This window comes from Carica papaya, chromosome 8 (assembly GCF_054855325.1).
Source record: "Carica papaya isolate Zhongbai chromosome 8, ASM5485532v1, whole genome shotgun sequence".
In the NCBI taxonomy this organism is placed as follows: Eukaryota; Viridiplantae; Streptophyta; class Magnoliopsida; order Brassicales; family Caricaceae; genus Carica; species Carica papaya.
Window position 1 is genome coordinate 2314943 of NC_142316.1, and position 23969 is coordinate 2338911.

A 23969-nucleotide genomic window follows, 5' to 3' on the forward strand; every position below is an offset into this window, starting at 1 on the left:
ATAAAAAAATAAAATAAAATAAAATCGTAATTCAGCGAATAATTAAGAAAAATTAAATTAAATATATTTAATTAATTATATAAAAATAAAATTCTTACATATTAAATAAAACCAAAGTAATTTTCAAAACAATCTTTTTGATTAGAATAAATGTTTACAATTATCAAAATAAAATCATCAATTTTTTATTTTTTTTAACAGTTAAAGATCCACATTATATCTCTTTGTCAATACCCAAATAATTATATTTAATTTATATGATATAGGTAATACATATATACTCGTAACAAGGTCAGAAAAAAACATGTTTATGGTATTACTTCCAATTTTTTAACACTATAAATAGGGTCAGACCATAACCAGATTATACAATATTGTTTACTCTTAATCAAATCATATCATTTTTACCAAAATTGTCCAATCAAAATATGTTTACATAACACAACACATTCCAAAAAATTGGACACACGTAATTTTGATGTCTACAGAAAGTTTATGATGTGTAGATTTATAAATAAAATAATTTAGTAGCGGTGGAAAAAATCAAAAGTACGATCAAGATATTATTACTACACGAGCACTAAATTTTCAAAAATTCATATGTTCTTCAATTCTAATCCGAATAATACAATCTTAGTGCTAAAAAAAGTTAATGAAATCTAGATTACAAATAAAATAATTCGGTATCAAGAACGTGCTGGAAAAATAAAAAATGCAAACAGAATATAAGTGTTTATGAAAAGAAATTGCGGGTTTGAACTAAACATAATTTATTATTATATCATCGTATGATAATAAGATTGTGAAGGTTAAAAAAGTGATCAAATAACTATCTTCTGCTACATCAAATGATGATTAAGATTGCTCGACAGGCGTAATTTTTTGTTTCGAACTAAAATTTGAACTGTAGATATCGCAAATGAGCAAATAAGAATTTAATTATAAATACAACACTTTACAAAAACATGCCTTTTGGGAGATTGAGAAGATGTTACTCCACTTCACTCTGCAACCAACAATGCAATTTCTGTCACTATGCACAGGATTCCCCCAGTGCTCCAAGCTGCATTCACGCATTAAGTTTGCAGTGACATGGAGAGAAAAAAATCTTCAAGGTCTGGAACAAAGAATTAGTTTTGCAGAAATTATTTAAAAATTTGCATTTAATTCAACATCGAGGAGATGATGAAAATTCTACCACAAAATATGCTAAATTCCTCAAGTTTAATCAGATTTGGAAAAACATTGTCTCAGTTCTCGTAAAATATTCTCTAGGTTGTCAACCTTTTTATCAATCTTCTGGAAATTTTTGATATAATAATTGAATTACAATTATTTCAGATGCATGTATAATTAAAAACAATTTATTTCCAACTCCATAAAATGAGTTTATTATTTTATAATAGAATTTTTAATGTCTCTTAGTCGAACTAAGTGCAAATTTCTAAATGATTCCAAAACATTGTCCAGTGTTATTCATAGATGTGTAAGTTTCTAAAATAATTTTTTATGAACATTCTTACTCTCGATGTTGTCAGCAAAGATTTTCTCCCACTATGCCCATAACAGCAGCCCAGGATTTCCCACTGCTCCAAACTGGAACGACACAAAAAATTTTGCAATGAGCAAAAGAAAATTTAAGACTATTTTGGGAAACCATTCTCCTAGAATTCATATTTAATTCAATAATAAGAAGATCAATATTCTACCACAGCATGATGAAAATTAATTTCTTTGATTAATATAGATTATATTTTTATATATAATTATTAACAATATATAATATGCACATAAAAGTATATATATTATCTATCAGTGTCTCGAGGTCGGACGTCCAAAGACACTACCACTAATATATATATTGTACACACAAGATAAACTGTATATGTTTATAAATACAAATTGATAACTTAGAATAGTATATACAAAATTAGATGAACTCTGGGGGAATTTGGTTTTGGTTCGGTTTCGGTTTTGCCCCGATGGTAGGTTTAGTGGATTAACTGACCAAAATCAGGTGATACTCTCTCCTAACTCTTGACTTTTGTTTTGCTTACCATTAAATATATTAGCAGTAGTTCTTCACATATACTTCAAATGAATCTAACAGCAGAATATTTACCTTTTGAAGGCTGTTCAATCCAAGGCCCGTTCATTATGTTCAAAATGCTACAGTCTTCGCTGTATTCCAAATCTGGTAATAGCTTTGGAGTTAATAAGAAACACCTGCCAGTAAACAGATTAGTCAAATATTAAAAGACAATTTAGGCTGCCATGAGGAATTTGGGTAAGCTAAACTAGTAAAACAAGGTGATGATACATAAAAAACGACTTAATTTATTGTTTGGGATAATCTAATAAAAGCTTTGTACAGAACATATGCATAAAGATTACCATAATACTGTATAACGAAGATGTTTGAAATTGATGAAAAAAATAGTGTCTTAAGTCACTTGAAACAAATAAATTTTACTAAAAAAATAAACAATTATGCTTTTGGATAAAATACTGATTTCAAAAAATAAACAATTATTTTTCCTGTAAAAAAAAATTAATAGAAAATATATTTATTACAAATATTTATATAATTTATACATTTTAAACTTTAAGTAACTTTATTAGGTTAAAAAAAGAGAGAAAAAATTAGGAATAAGGTGCTTATTCTCCACTTATAAGAACCTAACAAGCATCCATATTTTCATGAAACAGACACAGAAATTAAAGTGAAGTGCTAAATCTATTTATAAGGCTAGATAAACAATGCCAAACATCCTCTAAATACTTTAAAGTATAACTATAATAATCTTAACATATGCCAATATATTAGTTAGATATTTCAAAAAATTATAAAAATAAATAAACTGGACGTTGTGAAGTTCTGTAATTAGTAAAAGCAGAGAATTGAGTGGAGCTATTCAAGTAACAAGACTATTCTACCCAGCTAGGTAATCCTTCTTCACCCCAAGTGGAATGAATAAGAAATTACCCTAAGGTCCTTCCATACTGACTCCTATCTTTTCTTTAAACCAAATATTAATAAGGAGGAAGTATGATTCCCATTTCCTAGCCAACTCAACACACCAAACGTTGCCAAGTACATTCTCCAAAGGGAGATTCATGCATTAACAAATATAGAATCATATATTAATGTCTGTTCTTACTGTGGTGTGTTTGGTTGGCTGGCAGCTCTCACCAGTTGCTGGAACATCTTTCTTTCATTTATAGGGTCCATACCTAGAGAAAAAAAAATTTTAAGAGGATTAGAAGCAACAGTGATGTGATTCCCCTATATCTTCCATATCCAATTAAATGGCAATAACTTCTTCCAATAAAACAAACCTTGATTGATCTCGTCAACTACTCTGAATGGGCAATTCGTAAGATCTTGAAGCGAGACTAGGTAAAGAATAGTTGAAACAGACCGTTCCTAGCGAAACAGAAAGTTCAAGAGTGAGGAAACTCCCGACTGGCTGTAAGCATAATAGAAAAAGAAATGATTGGAATTTCTACAATACCCCTCCAGATTGATGATGAGCACTAAGAACTTGAAGTTGCCCTGCTTGCCTGATTGACAGTCGAAACAATAGCAAATATGAAATTACACATTATTAATCTTAAATAAAAGTTCAAATAGCACAATCAAAATATTCAATAGAAATACAGCATCTTGAAGCTCCATTAATCACAAAAGGATGTGTTTATAGGAGGTAATCCTGTAACAGAAACAAATTATGATCTCCATGATGAAATTTCTATAGAACAATAACCATTGTAGATATGTCAAACATAGATCTCCCATTGACAGTTACCAAGAACCTTGCTTTGCCACAAGGCAATACGTTCGCGCATAACCACCCAATATTATAGAGAACATCTTACTGAATTTAAAGGGTGCAACTCAACGAATTAGCTTGAACCTGGTAAAAAGGCTGTTATATCCACTACACGAAAAGCTTATAAACATCATCCCAAGTGTAATGCAGTCAAATCTCTCTCACAAACAGTTTAAAACTCTATCAGCAACATGTACAAAAAAATTGCTCTGTATAGATGAGATCAGAATCTCCACCTGAATTTTACTTTTATCAGTATTCCAAACTGATCAAAGTCCATGTCATGCTCATCTGAAACAAAGAACCAGATCTGAGAAATTCAATATAATAGTTAATTTGCACAAAACTAAAATATGTACCCAGGGAAACTTCTCCTGCAACAGCCATCTCCTGAAAGTTGCGACTGAAAGTTTCATTTATCTGAGAAACAAGTTTTCTTAGCGTTGGAAGCCAACTTTCCTGCAATAAAGCCAGGAGGTCACTTTTAACGAAGACAGTTTAGACTGACTCAAGACATATACACAGAAAAGAAGGTACAAACAGTTGCAATATTGTGAGGTCACAGTTGAATACATGAATAAGTAAAGAAAAATAACCTCCAATTTATTACACCAAAATCTGTACTTCAAGCATATTATTGGCAGAAAAACAGTCCCGTGGCGATAAAGGAAGTCACAAATGCCATGAGTTTCAGAACAAATAAACCAGAGGATCACGCCCAGACCATATTAATTTTTTAAACAGAGACCAAAAGAATACCAAAAGAAAAAATTTGAATTCTATTTAGTCAGTTAACTGTTAAAATGGAACTTAAATTACAGGAATTTAACCTTTCACCATCTGTGGTGAAGAAATGCAAGCTAAATATTAAAGTCAAGAAGACCAGAGTAATTTTAAAAACTTAGAGAAGACTGATATGTTTCTGAGCCTTGGATCTGTAAATAGGACTTGCCACAGAAAAATTGGAAAAAGAAATTGCAGGATGCTTCTGCAATCTTCTCCCTTTCTAACCTATTTTTCCTGGAAAAATCGTGATTTCCTAAAAAGAGAACACAATATAAATACTTGAATTTTGGCCGGGCACTGTTATTCGTACAACCAGTTATAAATACAATTTTTAGGATTATAAGGACATAAAGCTACCCCTAGGTAACTTCAGCATAACTAAACACTCCCATGACTAACAAACAAAACTTATAAATTAAATTGACAATAAAGTGATAACTCGATCCTTCCATATGCCCAATCTGTTAACCTATCATTAACTGTTTAAGATACTAAATCACTACTGAAGGTGGTAGCTGTTGTTTGATTTTTACTATGGCCTGTAACATCACTTCCCTCCTTAAAAACACGCTTGTCCCCTGGTTTGGCCCTCACTTCTTCTGCAATGATCTGGAACCATTCATTCTCTTTAAACATAAATCTGATGTTTACTGTAGGCTATAGAACATTTAGTGTGAAACATAAGTCTGATGGAATTGTTGAACGATTTAAAGCTCTGCCGACGCCAAACAGGTTTATCAAAACTTATGAGGGCAACTACTAAGAGATGTTTGCCCCCAGTTGTAAAGATAAATAGTACAAGAATTCTCTTCTCATGTAAAGCTACTTATGACTGGGACTTGAAACAGCTCGATGTTTAAAATGCTTTACAGCGCAAATACATCTTGAATCTTTTGGAAGAAACTAGCTCTTTTGGGTCGTCAACCAAATGACTCTCGCATTTAAACCAATCACAAGCTGTGGATTGATGTCGGTAAGCCAGTTGAAAACAAGATAATAGTGGCCAGGTTTAGTTCAGAGGTTGAGTGCATACCAACGACAAAGGCTGTACGTCAACTACTTTGGTTGTAGAAATTATTGCAAACTTATGGCATGAACCGAGGATGTCAGATAAAACAGATTAATGCTGTGTGCTATAATGTAATAATAAAACAACAATCAGTATTATACAAAATCGTGTTTGAAATGACAGGACAGAATAGATCAAGATCAATAGATATTTTATCAAGAAAAATATAATTTAGCGGTATCTTAAACAAATCCCTCTGAGTTCTGAAGAACCAGCTTGTCGATGTCTTCACCAAAAGGTCTTGGCAATAAACAATTTCATAGATTGTTTGCAAGGTGGCGAATTCCACAGACTAGTTTGCAAGATGGGCATGCAAGACATCTATGCACCATCGTGAGAGCAGTGTTGACAATCTATCGTAATGCCCAAAATATGCTATCATAATTATAGCCTTTACTTTTCATTTGTATACCTTTTTTCCATTGTGATGTAAATCCCTTGATTGTTTGCTTTAGTTCATAACTATATGTATTTACTTCCATGTATAGTTAACTACTATATATGTCTGCACAAATAACCATATGAATATAAAGAAATATCTCTCTCATCTGGTTTCACTATCAGTTTCAACACCTTCACCAAAAGATTGAAATGCATTTATGCCAGCTTTTCGGCTCTGACATAGTTAGCCTAAATGAAAATGCAAAAGGTAACTATAAAATTGAGTATCCTACTATATTACTCAGTCACATTGCATATGCATTATTTTGATTATGAGAAGAACTCAGGGAGGAGCAGAAAATGACAGTATGTAAAAAGGGACATTGTCTCACCTTTAGGGCTTCCACTTCAGCTACACACCTGCGTAATTCCTTCTTATCTGCTTCCAGTTTCTTTGTTACCGATTCTATCTGTGATGTAGTTGCATTACGAACAGACAAGCAGAAAAACATTACTACCAGCAGGATAGATAAAGTGGGAAGAAGAATACCTGACACTGACGATGTTCATATTCTTGCAATATATTTTGATTAAGAAAAAGGATTGAATTGGCCTGAGAAATATTGTCCCTTATAGCAGCCTCCAATTCCTCAATTGTAGTTGGCATCTGCAGACAACCATTAATACGAATAGCACAAAACTATAAGATAGGGGTTTATGAGCTATGAGGCATAAAAGAAAATTATCCACAAATACTTTCTCTAACTACAGGTTCTTGACTAAAGTGAGCCATACAGAACTTTAGCATTCTTTCCTGCAGAAAAAATAGTTGTTCTTCAGTTGCAACCCTTGTCTATGCTCATAAGGGGGAAAATTTATTTAAAGGAGGCAAATGTGATTTAAAGAAAATATGGATGCTTGATTCACTGATGCCTATTAGCATTCAGTCAAAAACTTTGGAACAAGCAGGCTAATGTGATACTCTAACCAGCTAAATCGTTAACCTGCTTGATTCCCAGAAGTGATAATCGAAACACAGGATTAAAGACAGAGAGCTAGTTTTGAACCCATGTACTTCTGGTTCAGTTACTATTTCAGTTAACATACACTTCCTGACTTCTATCCTCAGTTTTGAGATGCACAAGTTATGCCCACACCACAATCACAGCGTAAAGGAGTTTTAACTGCATTATAACTTTTCCTTCATAAGAAATAATAAATGAAACTAAAAGCAAATTTGCTATTTTATTATCTTGTCTCTGTTAGAGGAAACCACAAAAAAAAAATCATAAAAAAACAGAAATAGCATCTTTATTTTTGCTAGAAGACAACGTTAACCATATACTGCATCCTGAGGATGAATAAGCTTCTTTGCGGAAATATATGAACCTACACAAGTTGATTTAGGCATACAAGACTAATAGGTACTGATTCATATTCTTTCTTACTACAAGGCTACAACCAGTGCATACCTCAAAGAAAAAGCCAAATAACTCATCATCTTTCAGCCTAAAATTTCAATGAAAAAAACAAACCTCAAGAAAAGCTTTCCCAAGTTCAGGTGTGATGACAGCAATAGATTCAGCTTGCCTTTTTGCAGATGTTAGCTGTTGCTGTAAATCATCTACCTCTTTCTTACCTTATCATGAAGAAAAATGCAAATAAATTAAGCATTAAAAAGTGAGTACTAGAACTAAATGTATTGCTTAATCAAAATGGCACATATATTCTCTTCAAAATGCCTAAACATAAATATACATACATATAAATCCATGTCAGCAGCATTTTGACTAACTTCTCCAGATATATTGCAACAGTATATCAGAAGGGCAAGATATTTCACCAATAAATATCACAATTTATTCACAAGAAGAAAACAAAATATTACCAAAGGGGCACCACCAGCGTACAAGAGATTAAATAAAATAAAAAGTTACAGAGGGGCCCCAACCAAAATATCAATGAATTCCACAAGTCTTCCACTTAGAGATAGATTGACCTTTGAACAAAATATTTAAGGTTTAACAAGAGTCTCTAGTAGCAAAACTAGATACGATGACATCAAAGAATAGGCCTTTTTTACCCATATTGAGCAATAAAGACATGTGGAAGAATGAACTGCTGTGCATTTCATTGAATATAGACTCTATATATACAAGTGAATAGTAACAATACGAATAAACAATATTAATTACAAAATATGAAAGCCAACTGGAGTGACTGGCTTCTGGCTGGTTGACCAAGCAGTTGGGGCAGATTAAGCGCAAGAGAGAGCCACTGCCTGCAGTATGCAGCTGGGTGGCTAGGAGTGGCTAGGCACGGCTGGTTGACCAAGCTGTTGGGGCAGATTAAGCGCAAGAGAGAGCTTGTTGCAGGAAGGGAGTCACGGCTTGCGGCTCTGTTGCTGTTACTTCTGGCAATGAAGGCTGGTCTAGGCTAAATTGGTGGCCGACAGCTATGAGGTGGTGACCGGCGGCTTAGCTGCAGTGGCCTGCTATGAATGTTGGCCGCTCCTTTTTAGGCTTTTTCTTGTTTTGGCAATAAAAGTCAAGTAGGATTTGTAAAAAGTCGTATAGTTTTTTAACCTAAGACTCTAATATTATGTAGAAGAATGAATTGTTGTGTATTTTATTACATATAAGACCCCTATACATACAAGTGATGGTAACAATACAAGGAAACAATATCAGCCACAAAGATTACAAAGATCAGGGTGTATTACTAATAAACCTCTACCCTCATGTAACCATAATGTACACTTCTTAATAAGATGCCATGAGAAATGAGGCCTATGAGCTTTCTCTTGCTTTTATGACAACGGAAACCGTCTCAAGCTAGTAGCACATTCTGAATAGAATGACTTATCATGTCAAATCCCAATACTTTCTCCTTTAAAGACACCATGAAAGAAGATGTTTCAGGTATTAGAGAATGTACATATATATGTAATTAACCAAGGTTGAATTATATTAAAAATATTGTGGTAAAATACATCTTATATAATTAATTATCGGTTTCTTTTCTTACTCTCGAGAACTTTTACACATAGGTCTTATTATTCAATAAAACACAACAAATCATTCTTGACATGGTATCAGATTTCTAAGTTTAAAAGTTCTCTCCTACAAATCCTAATCAACTTACGTCGCTAAAATTTAAAATGTAAAAAAAAGCCTTAAGGGGGCCAACCTGCATAACTAACCACTGTAGCAGCCACCATCACCACTGATGTTCGTAATAGGAAAATAGCCAAGTGCAAGGCCCACTGTTGCACACCACCAGCCAGCCATCATAGGACTCACCAGCTTAACTTGCAAGACCAGCCGCTGCCAACCATCCAGACAATCCCCCAGCAGCATTATCAGCTTTATGCGATTACCGCACACACCCAGCCAGACTGTGTGACCAGTTGCATGCACCACCAAGCCAGACCGCCCGACCAGCCACGTGCAAGCACCAAGCGTCACTGACCGCACACAACCACCTAGCCACTCATGCTCCAGCAGCCAAGGCAGTTCCTCCAACCACCACCAGCAGCAGTTCCTCCAGCCGCTGCCCTTGCTATCCAAACCGGCCTTCATTTTCTGCACTCTCTTTTGCACCATGTTGGAAACCAATATACAAGTCACTATGGCTAACCCAAAATTGGAGACTTGCAACAATCAATTAGAGAACTCTAACCCATTCAAGCTACTTATCGTCTGAATTGGAAGAATTACCTGAATTGGTCACAACTAATCCATACCTTCCTCAAAGGAAAAGAAAAACCAACCATATTCTAGACACTAGACCAAAACTGGGAGACCCACAATTTAACGCATGGGATGAAGAAGACTCGATGATAATGGTTTGTCTATACAATTCAATGGCACCAGATTGATGATCTAATAATCAAAACATAGTTTGAAATTTTAAGGAAGCAAATCAGTAATAAAGCATGCTAACCTACTGAAGAATTGGTACCAGGAACTAGATCAATACTGCTCTCTTACCAGTGGTTGCAACAAAGATACAGTAGCCATAAAGAAATCTATGGAAATGAATAGAGACCATCAGTTCATGGCAATGCCTCAGTCCAGATTTTAACCAGATGAGGGTTCAAATATGGGGAAAAAAAGATGTCTTCACTAAATGAAATTATTTTTATTGTAGTTACAGAAGAAATTATTTTTATTGTAGTTATGCTGAAACCTTAATCCAATTAAAGCTCAGCTATTATATCAAAGAAGTTCAAACCTTACCAATGGACGAAGAAACTGAGTCGAATTGATACACCAGCAACAGAAGAGAACAAGAATAATATGTAATGTACCTTCTACAAGAAGCCAATGCACACTAAGGAGAAGTACTAGAAACTCCATAGAAAATCCACTACTTCAAGCAAAATTAAACGTACAAAAGTACTTTATAAAGGCCTTATAAGCATTTAAAACACCCCAAAGTGATAACATATAAGCTCTAGAGCAATGAGAAGTAGCATTCAATAAATCAACAATTATCCCTAAATTCCTAGATCATCGATATTAACTTGGCCAATATCAGAGAAATCAACTCATTTGAAGAAAAACACAGTCAAACAAATTACTTTTTACATATGATTAACAATCATATTATACAAACCAGAAAGATAAAACAATTTGCCAAACCAAAAGGATAAAAGAAATTGAGAGAGAAAAAAAACAAACAAACAAACAAAAGGCAGCATGAGTTTGCCAGTCGACACCAGGGCTTTACACATAACCAAAAGGAAATTGCTGTGGAAGACCAACCCTAAATAGTGAGAGAATACTTGGACATGTAACATAAGGCAACACTGCAAAGTTTGACAAAATCCAGATAGAAGACAACCAAATATAATTAGACTACTACTCACAATACTCAAAGTGAAGTGATGCTTGCTGAGCAGACTTCTCCTGCTGCTTGATACTGACTTCAGATTCTCTAATCTAAAAAATTTTACAACCAAAAATAAAAATAAAAGAAAATCTTAGAAATTTTAAAAATTAACCATAAGGTTAACCTCTCAAATTAGGCACACTTTTTTTAAATAAAAGCTAACTGATAACTTATTACTAAGAAAGATTTCGCTCTTTTCCATCCTATTGAATAAAACTGACATTTTCTCAAAAAAAAAAAAAGTATAAGCAAGTTAATTATAGAAAATACCTTTGCATCAATTTCAATGGAAGTCAAATAGACTTCAGCATAGCTCCACTTGTAAGAAACAGCTTCCACGAGCAAAGTCTGTTGGAAAAAAGAAAACCATTGAAGAAAAGAGACAAAAGAAATGCAAAGCATGTATACACAATGAAATGAGTGAGTGAGAGAGAGATCTGGACCAAAAGGCAAATTTTTTACCTTAGTTTGAAGAGCATGTTCATAACGCTCAATATTATATCTTGTGGCCTGATCAATCAGCTTAGCCATAAGGGTGTCTAGGTCTTCTTCCCCCTCCATAGATTCCAATTTCTTTTTCTTTTGATCTAAATAAATCCATAGGGCCTTTACTTAGACATCTCCCAATTAAAAAAGAAAAGGAATAATCTCATACTTACAGATACGATTTTCCATATCACGCCGTTTTTTCTTATCCTCTTGTACAAGACTGATAATCTTCTCCTGTGCAACAATACTATTTTGTAAGAGACAAAGGTAACTCCCAGTAGCTTACCTCAGTTAATAGGATTTATGACATGTAATTATTGTATTGGAATAAAAGAACTCATTTAACCAACTCAAATAATAATCAGATGTCAACATAAAAATTCCAAAAGGAGAAAATTCCTTTATCCCTTTCATCATACCCGCTGTTTCTGAAGTTTAGCTGCTTCATCCTCTATAAGTCTCTGGTTGGTTTCTAATGATTTAAAGCATTCCTCTATTTCAGCAACTTCTTCTTCTAGCTCCTCCCTCTTAAATTTCAATTTTTCAATCTCTCCCGTATCGAGACCTTGTGACGGAATACAAATCAAATACTTAGGGCATCCTTTTGGTGGAGACAATGGCTAAGGACATTAACAAGTTGTGAAATGCAGATCTAGAGACAGAAATCATACCACACAATAGAAGACGTGATGGATGTACAGGCTCGACACTCGCTGAGACATGCCCACCATATCTAGAGGTAGACCAACGATAATGATTTTCTGGAGTCCAAAAATCTGAAATTCCTTGTTTAGCTACCTCATCAGCCCTCTGATCAGTTTCCTTTGAACCAATATACTGAGCAAAACACATATTAAAACGAGTTAAGTAGGAAAACCAACTACTTACATAGAATCACTTTTTTTCAGCTTAAGTATCAATATCACTAACACGGATTAAATAGAAAGAAATAAATATAGGAAGCATACTGAAAGATCCAAACCAAACTGGGAGGTCAAAACCTCCTTGACAGCATCGGGAGCCTCAAACACTTGATCAAGTCGGGAATGAATGCCAAGTTCCCGCATCTGGCCAAGAAAACAAAGTGAAATCAAACCAAATCAGTATTCTATTAACTGCTTAGATCAGTTTGGAGATATAAGCAACTTGGGTCACACTGACAGATACCTCATTGGAAATACTAAAGGCCTCTTTTCGACCACGATCATCCCTTACAAAATTCAGAACTGGAACATCAAATGATCTCAGATTTTTAACCAGATGGTCGCGATCTCCAGAATCCTGAGTGATGAAAGACTGAAAATAAAGTAGATCCCTAATGTTACAAGTTTTTTTCAAATATCTCATTTTTCTAGCTATGCAGCATTAAATTGCACAAATATAGGAAGTAACATTTGTATGAGATGCAATCTAGTATACAAACAAATTGCAGCAAATCATCAAGAGATATTTATATCAAATGAGTCTGAGTCTACAAAGAGAGAAATATAAGGATAAATATCTAAGAACTGCATATCTCACTAAAGAGAGGTCAAACAACTTCGTCTCAATGACTAAAAAACAGACCAAAAAGCCATGGTATGCACAATAGAGAGAAATTTCTCTCTCTCCTCTTTGGCTGAAATTAATAGTAAAGTTATCAGAGGACTAAAAAAGCTAGATAGCCAAAAGATTGAGTAAATTTGAGTTGTACATTAGTTATGCCCCTAAGTTATGCTATGCACAATAAGAGAAGAGACAAACTCATTTTATAAACATTTTTATGTCTGTGTAAATGCATATTTTGATATCACAATGGAAAAGCACCCAGTAAATAAAAGTTTTACATTCGATATGAAGACAATTATTTCAGGACTCATGAGAAATGACGCATTTCAGGGGGAGAGAGAGAAAACTGTAACACTTTAGACATTTCATTCAACTTTTTATGCTAATAAATTTAAACCTGGCAAACTAGGAGGCAATAGATGTTGCCCAATCATAGTCCTGAAAAGTAAAAAAAAAGAAGACTGCCTCACAAAGAATCCGTTATAATGAATTTTGCAAGGTGAACATCATGACTTTGATTTGATATTGATTCCTCAAACTTGCATTCTTGTCTTATATCTGAAAAGCAAATAGTCCATCGGAAATTTCCACAGATAGCAACATTAAACTTAGGACCTATTTGGTTCGGCTGGTGCTTGTACTGAAAGTTGCCAAAACTATTTTGAAAATGATTTTCTGCAAAAGCAGCTTTAATGCGAAAAGTAGTATAATATTAGGTAAAACTTTTTGTAAAAATGCGTCTTCTATATAAAATGTGGTATTGTATTAACTAACTATGTTAATAAACATTGAAATGATAAAAAATTAGATAACAATTAAAAAAATACTCTTATTTAAATAATATTATTCTTCTGAAAATGATTCCAACAATTTAAATTATTTTAGAATACTTATGTATATCTTAGTTACTAATGAGTTTCATCGAAATTGGTATCCAATCATTTTGTTTGCATAGGCGGGTTTGGCTTTTGCTTTTTTAGCTTTTGTTTTTCCATTTACATTTGTTGAGGATATCTCATCCTCCTTATATGTATTATTTCTTTAATATCAAAAAATATTTATTTTAATTATTATTTTATTTACTCTATCAATATAAATATTAACTTTTTTTTTAAATAGATATTAATATCAGCTTTAAATATTATTATCTAATTTAAAATAAATACTATCTAAATTCTCTATAATAAATATAAACTTATTAGTAATGAGTTATTATTCTACTTTTATCTTAAAAATATTAAATTTTAATTAACAAAATATAAAATTAACAAATATACTTATTTCAGCTTTTAATTTTATCTTAATCAAAAGCCAAAAACAGCTTCTACTTTTACCTAAAGTACTTCTATTTTTTAGTATTTGGTTAGACTTCTGTATTTGACAACAAAAGCAAAAATCTGGCCAAATCGTACACTTATTGTACAGCAATACCAAGAGTGCCATTTTTCTCTTTCATCTAAATGACCTGACCACAAAAATGATGATGAAAAAGCAATTGCCCCATCTAAAAAGGGATCAGCTGAGCAATCCTTTGAGAGTGTTCCAGCAAAAAATACTCGTTCATAAGAACATTCTGCAGTTAATGTTCTCACCAGTGTATTTAAGACTCATCTTTGATAGTATGAAACAATAAGAGAGACTACATAAGAAGCAACTATCAACACACCTTCCAGATGTAATGGGGAATATGACCTTCTAAGTAGTTAGCATGTGCTCGATTTGAGACATTAACCTGAGCTTGCATTTGAATAAATCAAGGAAAAGTGAGTTTAGTATTTTTCAGTACATCAATCCAGCAATTTTAGAATATACCTCAAGCAACACAGGACCATAGACTTCTTTATTCAACTCATGACGATGCTGTTGCAACCACTGGTAAGCCTCAAATATCTTTTCAGCCCCAGAATTTCGCAAAGCAAGTAAACGTTTATTATTTGCATTTTCCATATCGTTCAACCTTGAAACAAGTAGCAAAGAAAATGTCAACTTTAATAATGCATGCTGAATACTACTTATCTTGGTTCAAACTCTACCTATCAATGCAGTGCCTCAGATCTAGTTTTTTTTTAGTTAGCAATTTTTCCTTGTCTGACTTCTGAAGCCTCTTTTCATTGGCACGACATGATAGCTGCAAAATTTGAGCACTTAATTTGTCCTGCATCAAGAGATTAGATGTTAAAAAGAATTCAAGATTACATGCACACCAAAACTCGAACACTAAAGTATTAGATATGTTAATGAAAGTAAAAATCGTGTTCGATTGTTATCTAGAGCTCTTATAATATAACTAAATTTTTGGCCAAATAATCTTTGAACTCTTGCACTATTTGAGTTTTTCCATTTAAGCCTCTACACTATTTTTGGGTCTACTTTAGCTCTGTACTTCTAAATTTTTACCAATTTAACTCCCAGCACTAACGGTCATTCAGGGACCATTAATAACTGGATACGTAGCTGATGACGTGTCAAAATCATGAGACATCAGCAATGATCCAAGGCTGTTACATTTGATCCAATGATCCAAGGTCGGGGATCATCTCCAGTTTGTTACATTTGATACCTCCTCTTACTCGCCATAAAGTAGGGGATGGATCCAAGGTTTTTTAGTCGTGGGAGGACCATTGGAGGGGAGTCGCCTCCCAATTTTCCCACCTGTTTAATGTCTCCTCTTGCCATAATGCACCTATCACTCAATTTGTAAGCCAAGTCGAGGAACTTTCACTTTTTTTCAAAATTTGAGTGACAGAGAGACTGATGAAATCGTGAACTTATTGTGAATATTAGTAGGAGGAAATTGAGGGGAAATATATGGGTAGTTCTGGTGTCCTGGAAAATAATCTTTCAGAATAACTGCTTCTCTTTGTTTTATGTGTCTATATGTTGTATTGTGAGCAATAGCATACGTAGCAGAAGATAACAAGGGGTAAGGCTAGGTTACGGAATATGTTGTTTATTTCAAAACAAAATGTGTCTATATGTTGTATTGTGAGCAATAGCATACGTAGCAGAAGAGAACAAAGGGTAAAGCTAGGCCAAGGAATATGGGTAGTTATGAGTAGTTACAAGAATTCTTGAAACTAACTTCTATCATAACTGCCTGTCTTTGTATTAAAAATGCAGGCTGTCTTTGTTGACAGACTATGAAGGAAGAATTAGTTTACTAGTTTTGAGTACTTATCTTACTCAAGACTTTGGTTATCTCTTAATGAGTTCATACTATTAACAAAATCTCATAACTAGGTCCTAAGCGAGGAACCGTAAATTCTTTCATCACTGAACTTGTCTTTCTTTTTGTAAAATTTCTCTCTATCACAAAAAAAAAATTTCTGCTCTCACTGTTTGGAGAATCTCTTATCCTCCACTAATATACTTTCCTATTCTCTCTCTAATGATACTTTTTAGGAACATTATGCTTTAAAGTATTTTTGGTCGCACAAAACAGAAAAAATTTCTTCACGGATATCTTATGAATAACAACTGCAGCACTATACCTTATTCTGCCCTACACTGTACATAACTTAATCCCCTCATAACCTCTTCTATTTGTCCGAAAACTAACAAAAAATATCAGCAAAGGAGCAAGAGCCGTATTCTTTAATTGCCAACTCCAAAGTCACATCCTTAATTCAAATGACACAATGAACTGCCACAAGAAACAAACATTCAAAGTAGAAAATAAAGCTTACTATTTCATCTTTAGGAACTTCATAGGGAGGAAGGTTCTGAAGTTCCAGTTCAGCAGTAGCAAGATCCTCCTTAGCTTTCAATATTCTTTGTTGACGAGATTTTTCATGCTGCCATAATTCTTCCATTTCTCTATATTTTCCTTTTACTTGTACCCCCTACAAGCATCAATATGATATCAAACGCAACAAAAGACTTATTTGTGTAACCACATATATTTAACAAACTTAAATGCAGAACAAAAGCAGGTTACTCGTACCGCATGGCTTTCTTTCTCAAGCAAATCCATGCGCTTCCTGCTATTATCATTCATGAGCCTGCTAACATTTTTGTATTCGCGATCTAAAGCAGCTTTTTCTTTCTTTTCCTTTCTACAAGAATCAAGTAGTATCAGTTTAATATCATTTTTCCAAAAGAAATATACATATCAGTACACTACACATTGAACAAATGAATATTATATTATTTATGATTTTTTTCTTTCTCTTGAGAAGAATTATGCTACATCAGATTAAATCATATATCCAATAGAAACAGGCTATCATACTCAATAGGTTCCCTAGAATCTTTTAAGCTCTTAGCAGCTTCATCCAACTTGTTCTTTGCATCCTTCTGGCGTTGTTTGGCTTCTAAATATTCAACTTTCTTCATATCATACTTCAGCCATGGCAATTTCTTTTTCATGGAATCAACCTACAGACAATAGATTAAAGATATTAGAAGAGGAAAGGTGCCTTCCCCCCTCCTACATTCTCCACCCCCTAATGCCAAAAAAACAAACAAGGGAAGGGAAGAATATTCAAAATCCAAAAGGAAAACCTTAGCCAGAAGTTCTTCTCTTTGACGGACACGCTCAACATCCTTCTCTTGTTCAGCATTAAGCGCCTTCAGTTGATTCAACGTTTCTCCATTTGTTTTAACAGCCTATACTAAGTTGGAGATGATTTTTCAGAGATAAAGTTTCCTTTCTGATTCCTTAGCCAAAAAATTGTTATCCTCAATTAAAGTGGCTAAAAGGGAAATAATGACATCAGAAACTCACTCGTTCAATGTTCTTCAGTTCACGGCTTTTCTCAATAAGCGCACGATGATGAACCGGAAGTTGAGGATTACCAACAGCCTTTTCAGTCTCCTCCAGAAGTTGTACTGGAGTTAATTTTGCAAACTCACAGACTCTATCTTGCGGCAAGAACTGAGAATTCCCACCCCCAACCACATATAGAAGATTATGATGAATTTTCTTTTGGAAAAAAAAAAAAAGGAGCAAGCAATTAAATTCAAAGAAAGAAATAACTTGTATCCTAGAGAATTTTGTCAGTTCGAACATTATGTTTAGTATATTCATACTAACTAAGTTTAGCAGGGGACAGGATTCAAGAATGAGAAATGGAGACTGAATATAGAACTTCAAGGTTTCTACAAAAACTGCAATGGAGGCCTTCAAAAAGATATAGAGTTGGGTAAGAAGCATAAATAAATTTTCAATTTACTATTGTTCATAATAATCCAAACCGCGTAACTCTAAATTAGAAAAATAGGAAGTAACCAAATTCAAATAAAACTATGTAATATATGCAAGATATGGTTTTCAAGAACACTATAAAAAAAGGACCAAACATATGTCATGTATATCTTCCTCTTTTACCTGGACATGTAAGAAGTAAAAGACTAAAAAGGAACACGAGTTCATCCTCTTAATGGTTAATATGAAGCGCATACACGGCCATCAAACCCATCAGAACTATTCATTCTGATAGTGGCTAACAATTCATATCAAATTAAGAAATAGTTCAGGAGATTTTTATGTCAGATAAAGAGAATTTAAACCCAATATTTAGAAATTTTATTAGGAAATAAAATTGGACATCTCAGATTTTAATAATCAAACCAATAACTAAATAGTTATATGCTATTAGTATAAATAAGAGTATCCCACTCATAGACATCAGAATACAATTAAAATAGATAATTTTAAATATATCTAGAAATTTGTACGAACCCAAATAAATTCTAATTAGTTAAGTTGATTAGTATGCTTTACAATGTTGTTTCATTCTGAACCTTAGAAGGTTTTTTCTGCAATTTCTGTTATAACCGACTTCTGGGCTGCGGTGGATACAGGCTAGAATTCCAGTGTAGCCATTTGTTGTACAGCACCTGCTGGTACCAATATGAAAACTCCACTATTTGTAAAAAAAAGCATATCAGAAAATTTCTAGTACAGTTCAGTCTACCTCTTATGCTATTCTTCTTCTTCCCTCTTTACTTCCATCCTACCTCTCTCTTTTTCCCTCTATTCCTGTCAGCTTATTCTTCTCCTCTCTGCCTCCTTTCCCTATTCTCTCTACATTCATCCTCTTCTCAAGTCCACAACCAGGTTCCTAATAGAATTTGACTAAAATATGAAAATAAGCTAAGTAATTGAGTAACATATACCAAAGAATAACTAAATATCATCCTAACTGAGTAGAAACAAACTCAAACCCCTAATAAACCTATAGGTATTAATTCTTAAATAAGTTAAATATCTTAATTATCCATAAAAAAAAACAATTACAAAAATATCTGTTATAATTGAAATATTTTCATCTTTAAATCTTCTTGTTCTGCATTATTCTAACCTCAATTGGTGAAAACTCAAACCTAAAGTTTTGAAATATCCGCTTATTAATTTTAAGTAAGTTAAAGTGTTTTACTGTTTTAAATATATTTCTTTCAACAATCCCAAAAATCCACAAGAGGGAAGACATACAAATGCAAAGTAGAAAGCATGGGAAAGAACCTAGATGCCAACAAAGCCTTCGCTACTTTAAAAAACCACGCCTATTTAGGCAACTAGGCCAGATTAACTACAAATTGGATTCAATTGGTCATTTAAAAAAATTATAAGAGAACAGCAAAGGCAAACTTAATTCGCAAGGCCATCCTGGAAAAAATATCCATTAGATTCCTTAAATCTTTCCCATTGCTCAAAGGGTGCTCGTCCACGAAACATGATAGTCATTCTTTGAACATTACAAACCAAACATAGCATATGAATCAACATAAAGACAATTAAGTTATATTTTTATGCTGTTTATTTCAAAAAAAAATATCTTTATGCTGTTAAATGCTAACATGCTATATTTTTCTAGATGATTAGAACTTACTTGAGTTAAATTATTGACTTGAATGTTGAATCTTGAAATTATCTCCATGACATCCTTTTTAGGCACCAGTTTACCTAAAACCGGCAAATGATAAAGAGCTAATAGCAATATTCATTACTATAGTAATAACACAGCATACACACACTTAAGGCCCTACAAGCAAGTATGAGAACATCGCTGTCAATCTTGCATCACAGATCATTTAGATATGCATCCCTTTAATCTAAATGACTTCCATTCTAATGTAAGCGATATAAAAAAGAACTCCGCTACTAACCGAAAAATGTAATCAATTTTCCTAATGAATATTAAAGAATTAAAATCTGACCATTGAACAACCATTCTGACTTGTTACGTGTATCAATTTTACGGACAATTATAACCGGCTCATCTTTAGCCTCCCCTCTTAAGGAGATTTTGATATACCCTGAACTCTCCCCACGCTTCACATAGGCTCCAATACTAGTGGCCCTTCCAAGGAGCTGCACAGTCAAAAATCCCGATATTTATAGAGGTTCCTTATGGACTAATTACTATGATCAATGACAATACTACAACTTACCAACCTGAGGCTCACCACCAAGACCAAGTGCAATGGCGCACACAAGAGAGCTCTTACCAGATCCATTCGGTCCAATAACAAGGTTTAAGCGTGATCCCGGTCGGCATACCATGTGATCAAAAGTCATAAAATTGTGGAGCTCAATCTCAATTATATTCCCTGGTAAATAATCATCTTCGCCTCTGAAAAAAAGAGTCAAAATTTAACAATGTTGAACATTGTTCCTAACTTAAAAATGAAATAGGAAAGGAATCATATGTTAAGTGTTTATCTAGTTCCTGATATGAAGATGAGAAAACAAAAGTAAATAAAATTAACTGCAACCAGTGTTAAACTTAATATATTTAAACATTCAATCTCCTCTTCTTTTTTTCTCCCCTTTCCTTTATCTTACACTTCTTGCTACCACATATTGGAGACCTGAATCATAAGTTCCTCATAATAGTTAAGAAAGAATAGGAAATGAGAAAACAAAAGTAAATAAAATTAACTGCAACCAGTGTTAAACTTAATATATTTAAACATTCAATCTCCTCTTCTTTTTTTCTCCCCTTTCCTTTATCTTACACTTCTTGCTACCACATATTGGAGACCTGAATCATAAGTTCCTCATAATAGTTAAGAAAGAATAGGAAATGAGTATAATCTCAAAGCCAATTCTAAGACCAAATGATCAACTCAACTTTTGAACTTTAAAACATACCAGAAGTTCTCTTGATTCTCCATCATTTTAATAATTGAACTAAAACTTAAGGATGATCCATTTAGATTTTAATTCTTTCTAAACAATAAAAACTACTTTACATATATCAGCTTGTTAACTGCTTAACAAATTGGGTCAAAATGGCGGCAAAAAAAGGAGGAAACCACATGAGAACAATATAACTTTTCATAACAAAAATAAAGAATATATGCCAAATGACAAAGTTAAGCAAATTGACCAAACAGGAAAAGGCAAAAACAAAAAACTAGAAACAATCTTCCATCAGAATGGATCACCCCAAGACTCCCAGGTAGAAAAAAAAATATATCTTAAATTAAAATCTCACCTCTCACTTTTCTTTTCCTACAAGTTGTAACCACCAAATAGAATATTAAGTTCCCTAAAAAATTAATTTTCTCATGGTTGCCACCCATTTGACCCCCTTTTTAATGAATTACTTAGTGTTATCATGCGAAAACAGTTTTGATGTTTAATCATTAAGCATATATATATATGTAAATATCAAAAACTAAAGACAAGTAACATATATCATTGGACAAAACAAATAAAATATATCTAAATTATTCTCACTTTGTTCCTAATATCTTAATAACCAAAATCCCAAAACTTCAACTTATTGCCATCTTTTTTTTTTTTTAAAGAAAAAGTATAGAAATTATATTAATATGGTACCAAACAAGAAGGGATAGCACCCATATATAAGAGATTTACAAATTGGTTAGTGTATCAAGGACGTCCCCAAACTCCTCATCCCTGATGATGTCATGACCAAGTACAAGAAAGCCAAAATAATTGAGCTATCTCTCTTTTAACTTGTTTATATTATTCACAACTCCTTCAAAAACTCTCAAGTTCCTCTCTTTCCATAAAACACAAAAAATGGATAAAGGTATAAGTTTCGCTATTTCTGTTTTTAATCCAACACCCTCCCAAGCCCGAATTTCATCCTCAATCGATCCAGCAGGGACCCAACTTATTGCCATCTCTTAAATTTGTTTCCTGACTCATGCTTCCATCAACCAAAGAAATAAAAAGCAACAAACTTTTTGTAAGCAAGACCTAAATATTGAAAAACAGTTACAACATCCACTCAATATAATACGTAAAACATAGAGCCGAATATTCCAAAATTCTCTCAACATCATTTCTTTCCTAAGCTCCCTAAGTACAAGAATAACAAAACCCGTGGTAAACTCAAATTCCCAATCTTCATAACTGATTACAACGAATTTCTAACATAATTCAAAAAAAAAATGCGCGTAAACGGAAGCATAAGGAAAAAACGAGTGAAATAGCGAACAGGAAAAGCGTAGGAACCTTGAGATTTTGGGGCGTTTCGCGCGACGCCCCTCCATTTTTGAGGAGGCGATAAGTAATCGTCACTGAATTTAGAGAGGTCTCCAAAATTGAATAGTCCGCCAAAATCCTAGACGGTATGGTTCGGATCAGGTCATTGAAACCATAGCTAGGGTTTCGATCAAGAAAAGTACAATATGAATTTGGCGGGAAAGAAAGAGCAGAGACGAGGGAGAGTTCAGTAAGCTGGCGTGGCTTCTACCCTCTCGCCTTTTCTTTCTCTTTGTTTTTTTTTTTGGCTAAAATGAAGAGGAAATAATCAAAACTTGGCGGGCCCCTTTTTCTGCCTGCTCAAATTTGATGGGTGGATTTTTGTAAGTAAATATTAGATTTATACTCACATAATATATTTTAATAAAATATTTTTATTATATTAAAAATTTTAAAATATTATTTTATATTAATAAAAAATATATAAGTAAAAAATATTTTTAATTAAAATACAAAATAATTATGTTATTATGAGCGAAAAGAGTTTATGTTGTGTGTAGTCATTTTACTATATTTTTAAAATAAATATATAGTAATGTGTAACATACAATTTTTAAATAAAAGTAAAATTTGTTTATGATTTTAATAAAATTAAATATATATATATTTTAAAGGATAAATAATATTTTTAATAAGTATATTAAAATTATATTTTATTAATGTATCAATTTAATCTTTGTAAAACAAATACTACTACGAAAGATTAGTGTACCAATTGTCAAGCAATGAGTGAGATTACTGATAGATTTTTTTATTTTATTTAATTTGTGGTCTATTATAAATTTAAATATAAATATGAACATTCACAAATATTGCAAGTTGAAAAGTTATCTTTCTGTTCATAACATATATCTTTTAAAAAATTTTATATCGATTTTATTCGTGATAATACGTAAAGTAATAACATGTCAATTATAATGGATATTGTTTATCAAACTTTATGAATTATATGATGTCCATCTTCGTCATGATCCCCTTATTCATTTCAAAACCCTGAGCGATTTTTTTTTAAATTTGTTAGATAATTTTTCAATAAAGATATGCCGAGTTGAATACGAATTATTGAGAAAAAAACTCATATATCGATGTTATGAATGGTACTTTAATCATGATATCAGTAAACGAATTGTCAATTTTATTATTAACTTTTACCATAATAATTCCAACACTATAAAAATTCAGAGTGTTATTAAAATTTTTTATTTTATTATCACTTAGAACATTCAACAAGTTAATTATTAAAACTGGTTAATTATATATTAAAATATTTTCAATTATTTAATAATGTATTCAAACGGAATAACCTTATTGATAAATTATATTTAAAACTTGTTTCATAATAATTAAAAAATTATATAAAATATTTATATAGAATATAACTCTTACTTAATCTTCTCACGAAATCCACCATTATAAGATGGAACTTCACATGTATCTCGATAGGTGTAGTAATATCAGATTTACGATTACTAGCGAACTGTTTGTTTTAGTTTTTTCTAAT

At 32.8% G+C, this 23969-nt stretch overlaps 1 protein-coding gene across 6 annotated transcripts; it reads right to left on the reverse strand.

The window, feature by feature from the left end:
* Positions 1 to 753: 753 nt before the first annotated feature.
* On the reverse strand, positions 754 to 22710 carry SMC5 (structural maintenance of chromosomes 5). 6 transcript variants are annotated; one of them, XM_088209275.1, is made up of 31 exons: positions 22439 to 22710; positions 20402 to 20579; positions 20164 to 20317; positions 19836 to 19909; positions 17729 to 17878; positions 17506 to 17610; positions 17234 to 17379; positions 16946 to 17057; positions 16689 to 16844; positions 15036 to 15157; positions 14815 to 14959; positions 14669 to 14734; positions 12622 to 12750; positions 12423 to 12521; positions 12126 to 12291; positions 11874 to 12019; positions 11625 to 11688; positions 11428 to 11552; positions 11236 to 11313; positions 10943 to 11015; positions 7605 to 7708; positions 6620 to 6736; positions 6462 to 6539; positions 4193 to 4292; positions 4070 to 4124; positions 3516 to 3564; positions 3340 to 3427; positions 3162 to 3234; positions 2123 to 2226; positions 1524 to 1596; positions 754 to 1063 (listed from the first exon to the last, which is right to left on the reverse strand). In XM_088209275.1, exons 1-30 carry the CDS (start codon positions 22474 to 22476, stop codon positions 1535 to 1537), a joined length of 3156 nt encoding a protein of 1051 aa, XP_088065401.1. In that variant the 5' UTR covers positions 22477 to 22710; the 3' UTR covers positions 754 to 1063; positions 1524 to 1534. The 6 variants fall into 6 exon arrangements, with proteins under 6 accessions (XP_088065401.1, XP_088065400.1, XP_088065404.1 ...); XM_088209274.1 differs by having other exon boundaries at positions 754 to 1117; XM_088209278.1 differs by having other exon boundaries at positions 754 to 1117; positions 20398 to 20579.
* Between the last annotated feature and the right edge of the window lie 1259 nt (positions 22711 to 23969).

What these genes read in the sequence shown, in the direction of transcription:
- SMC5 (XM_088209276.1), bottom strand. Translation starts at nt 22,476, where the DNA reads ATGGAGGGGCGTCGCGCGAAACGCCCCAAAATCTCAAG. An exon ending in AAACGCCCCAAAATCTCAAG is followed by an intron (nt 20,580 to 22,438) that starts GTTCCTACGCTT and finishes TCTTTTTTTCAG; the next exon opens with AGGCGAAGATGATTATTTAC. An exon ending in ATCACTTCACTTTGAGTATT is followed by an intron (nt 7,709 to 10,942) that starts GTGAGTAGTAGT and finishes CTTCATGATAAG; the next exon opens with GTAAGAAAGAGGTAGATGAT.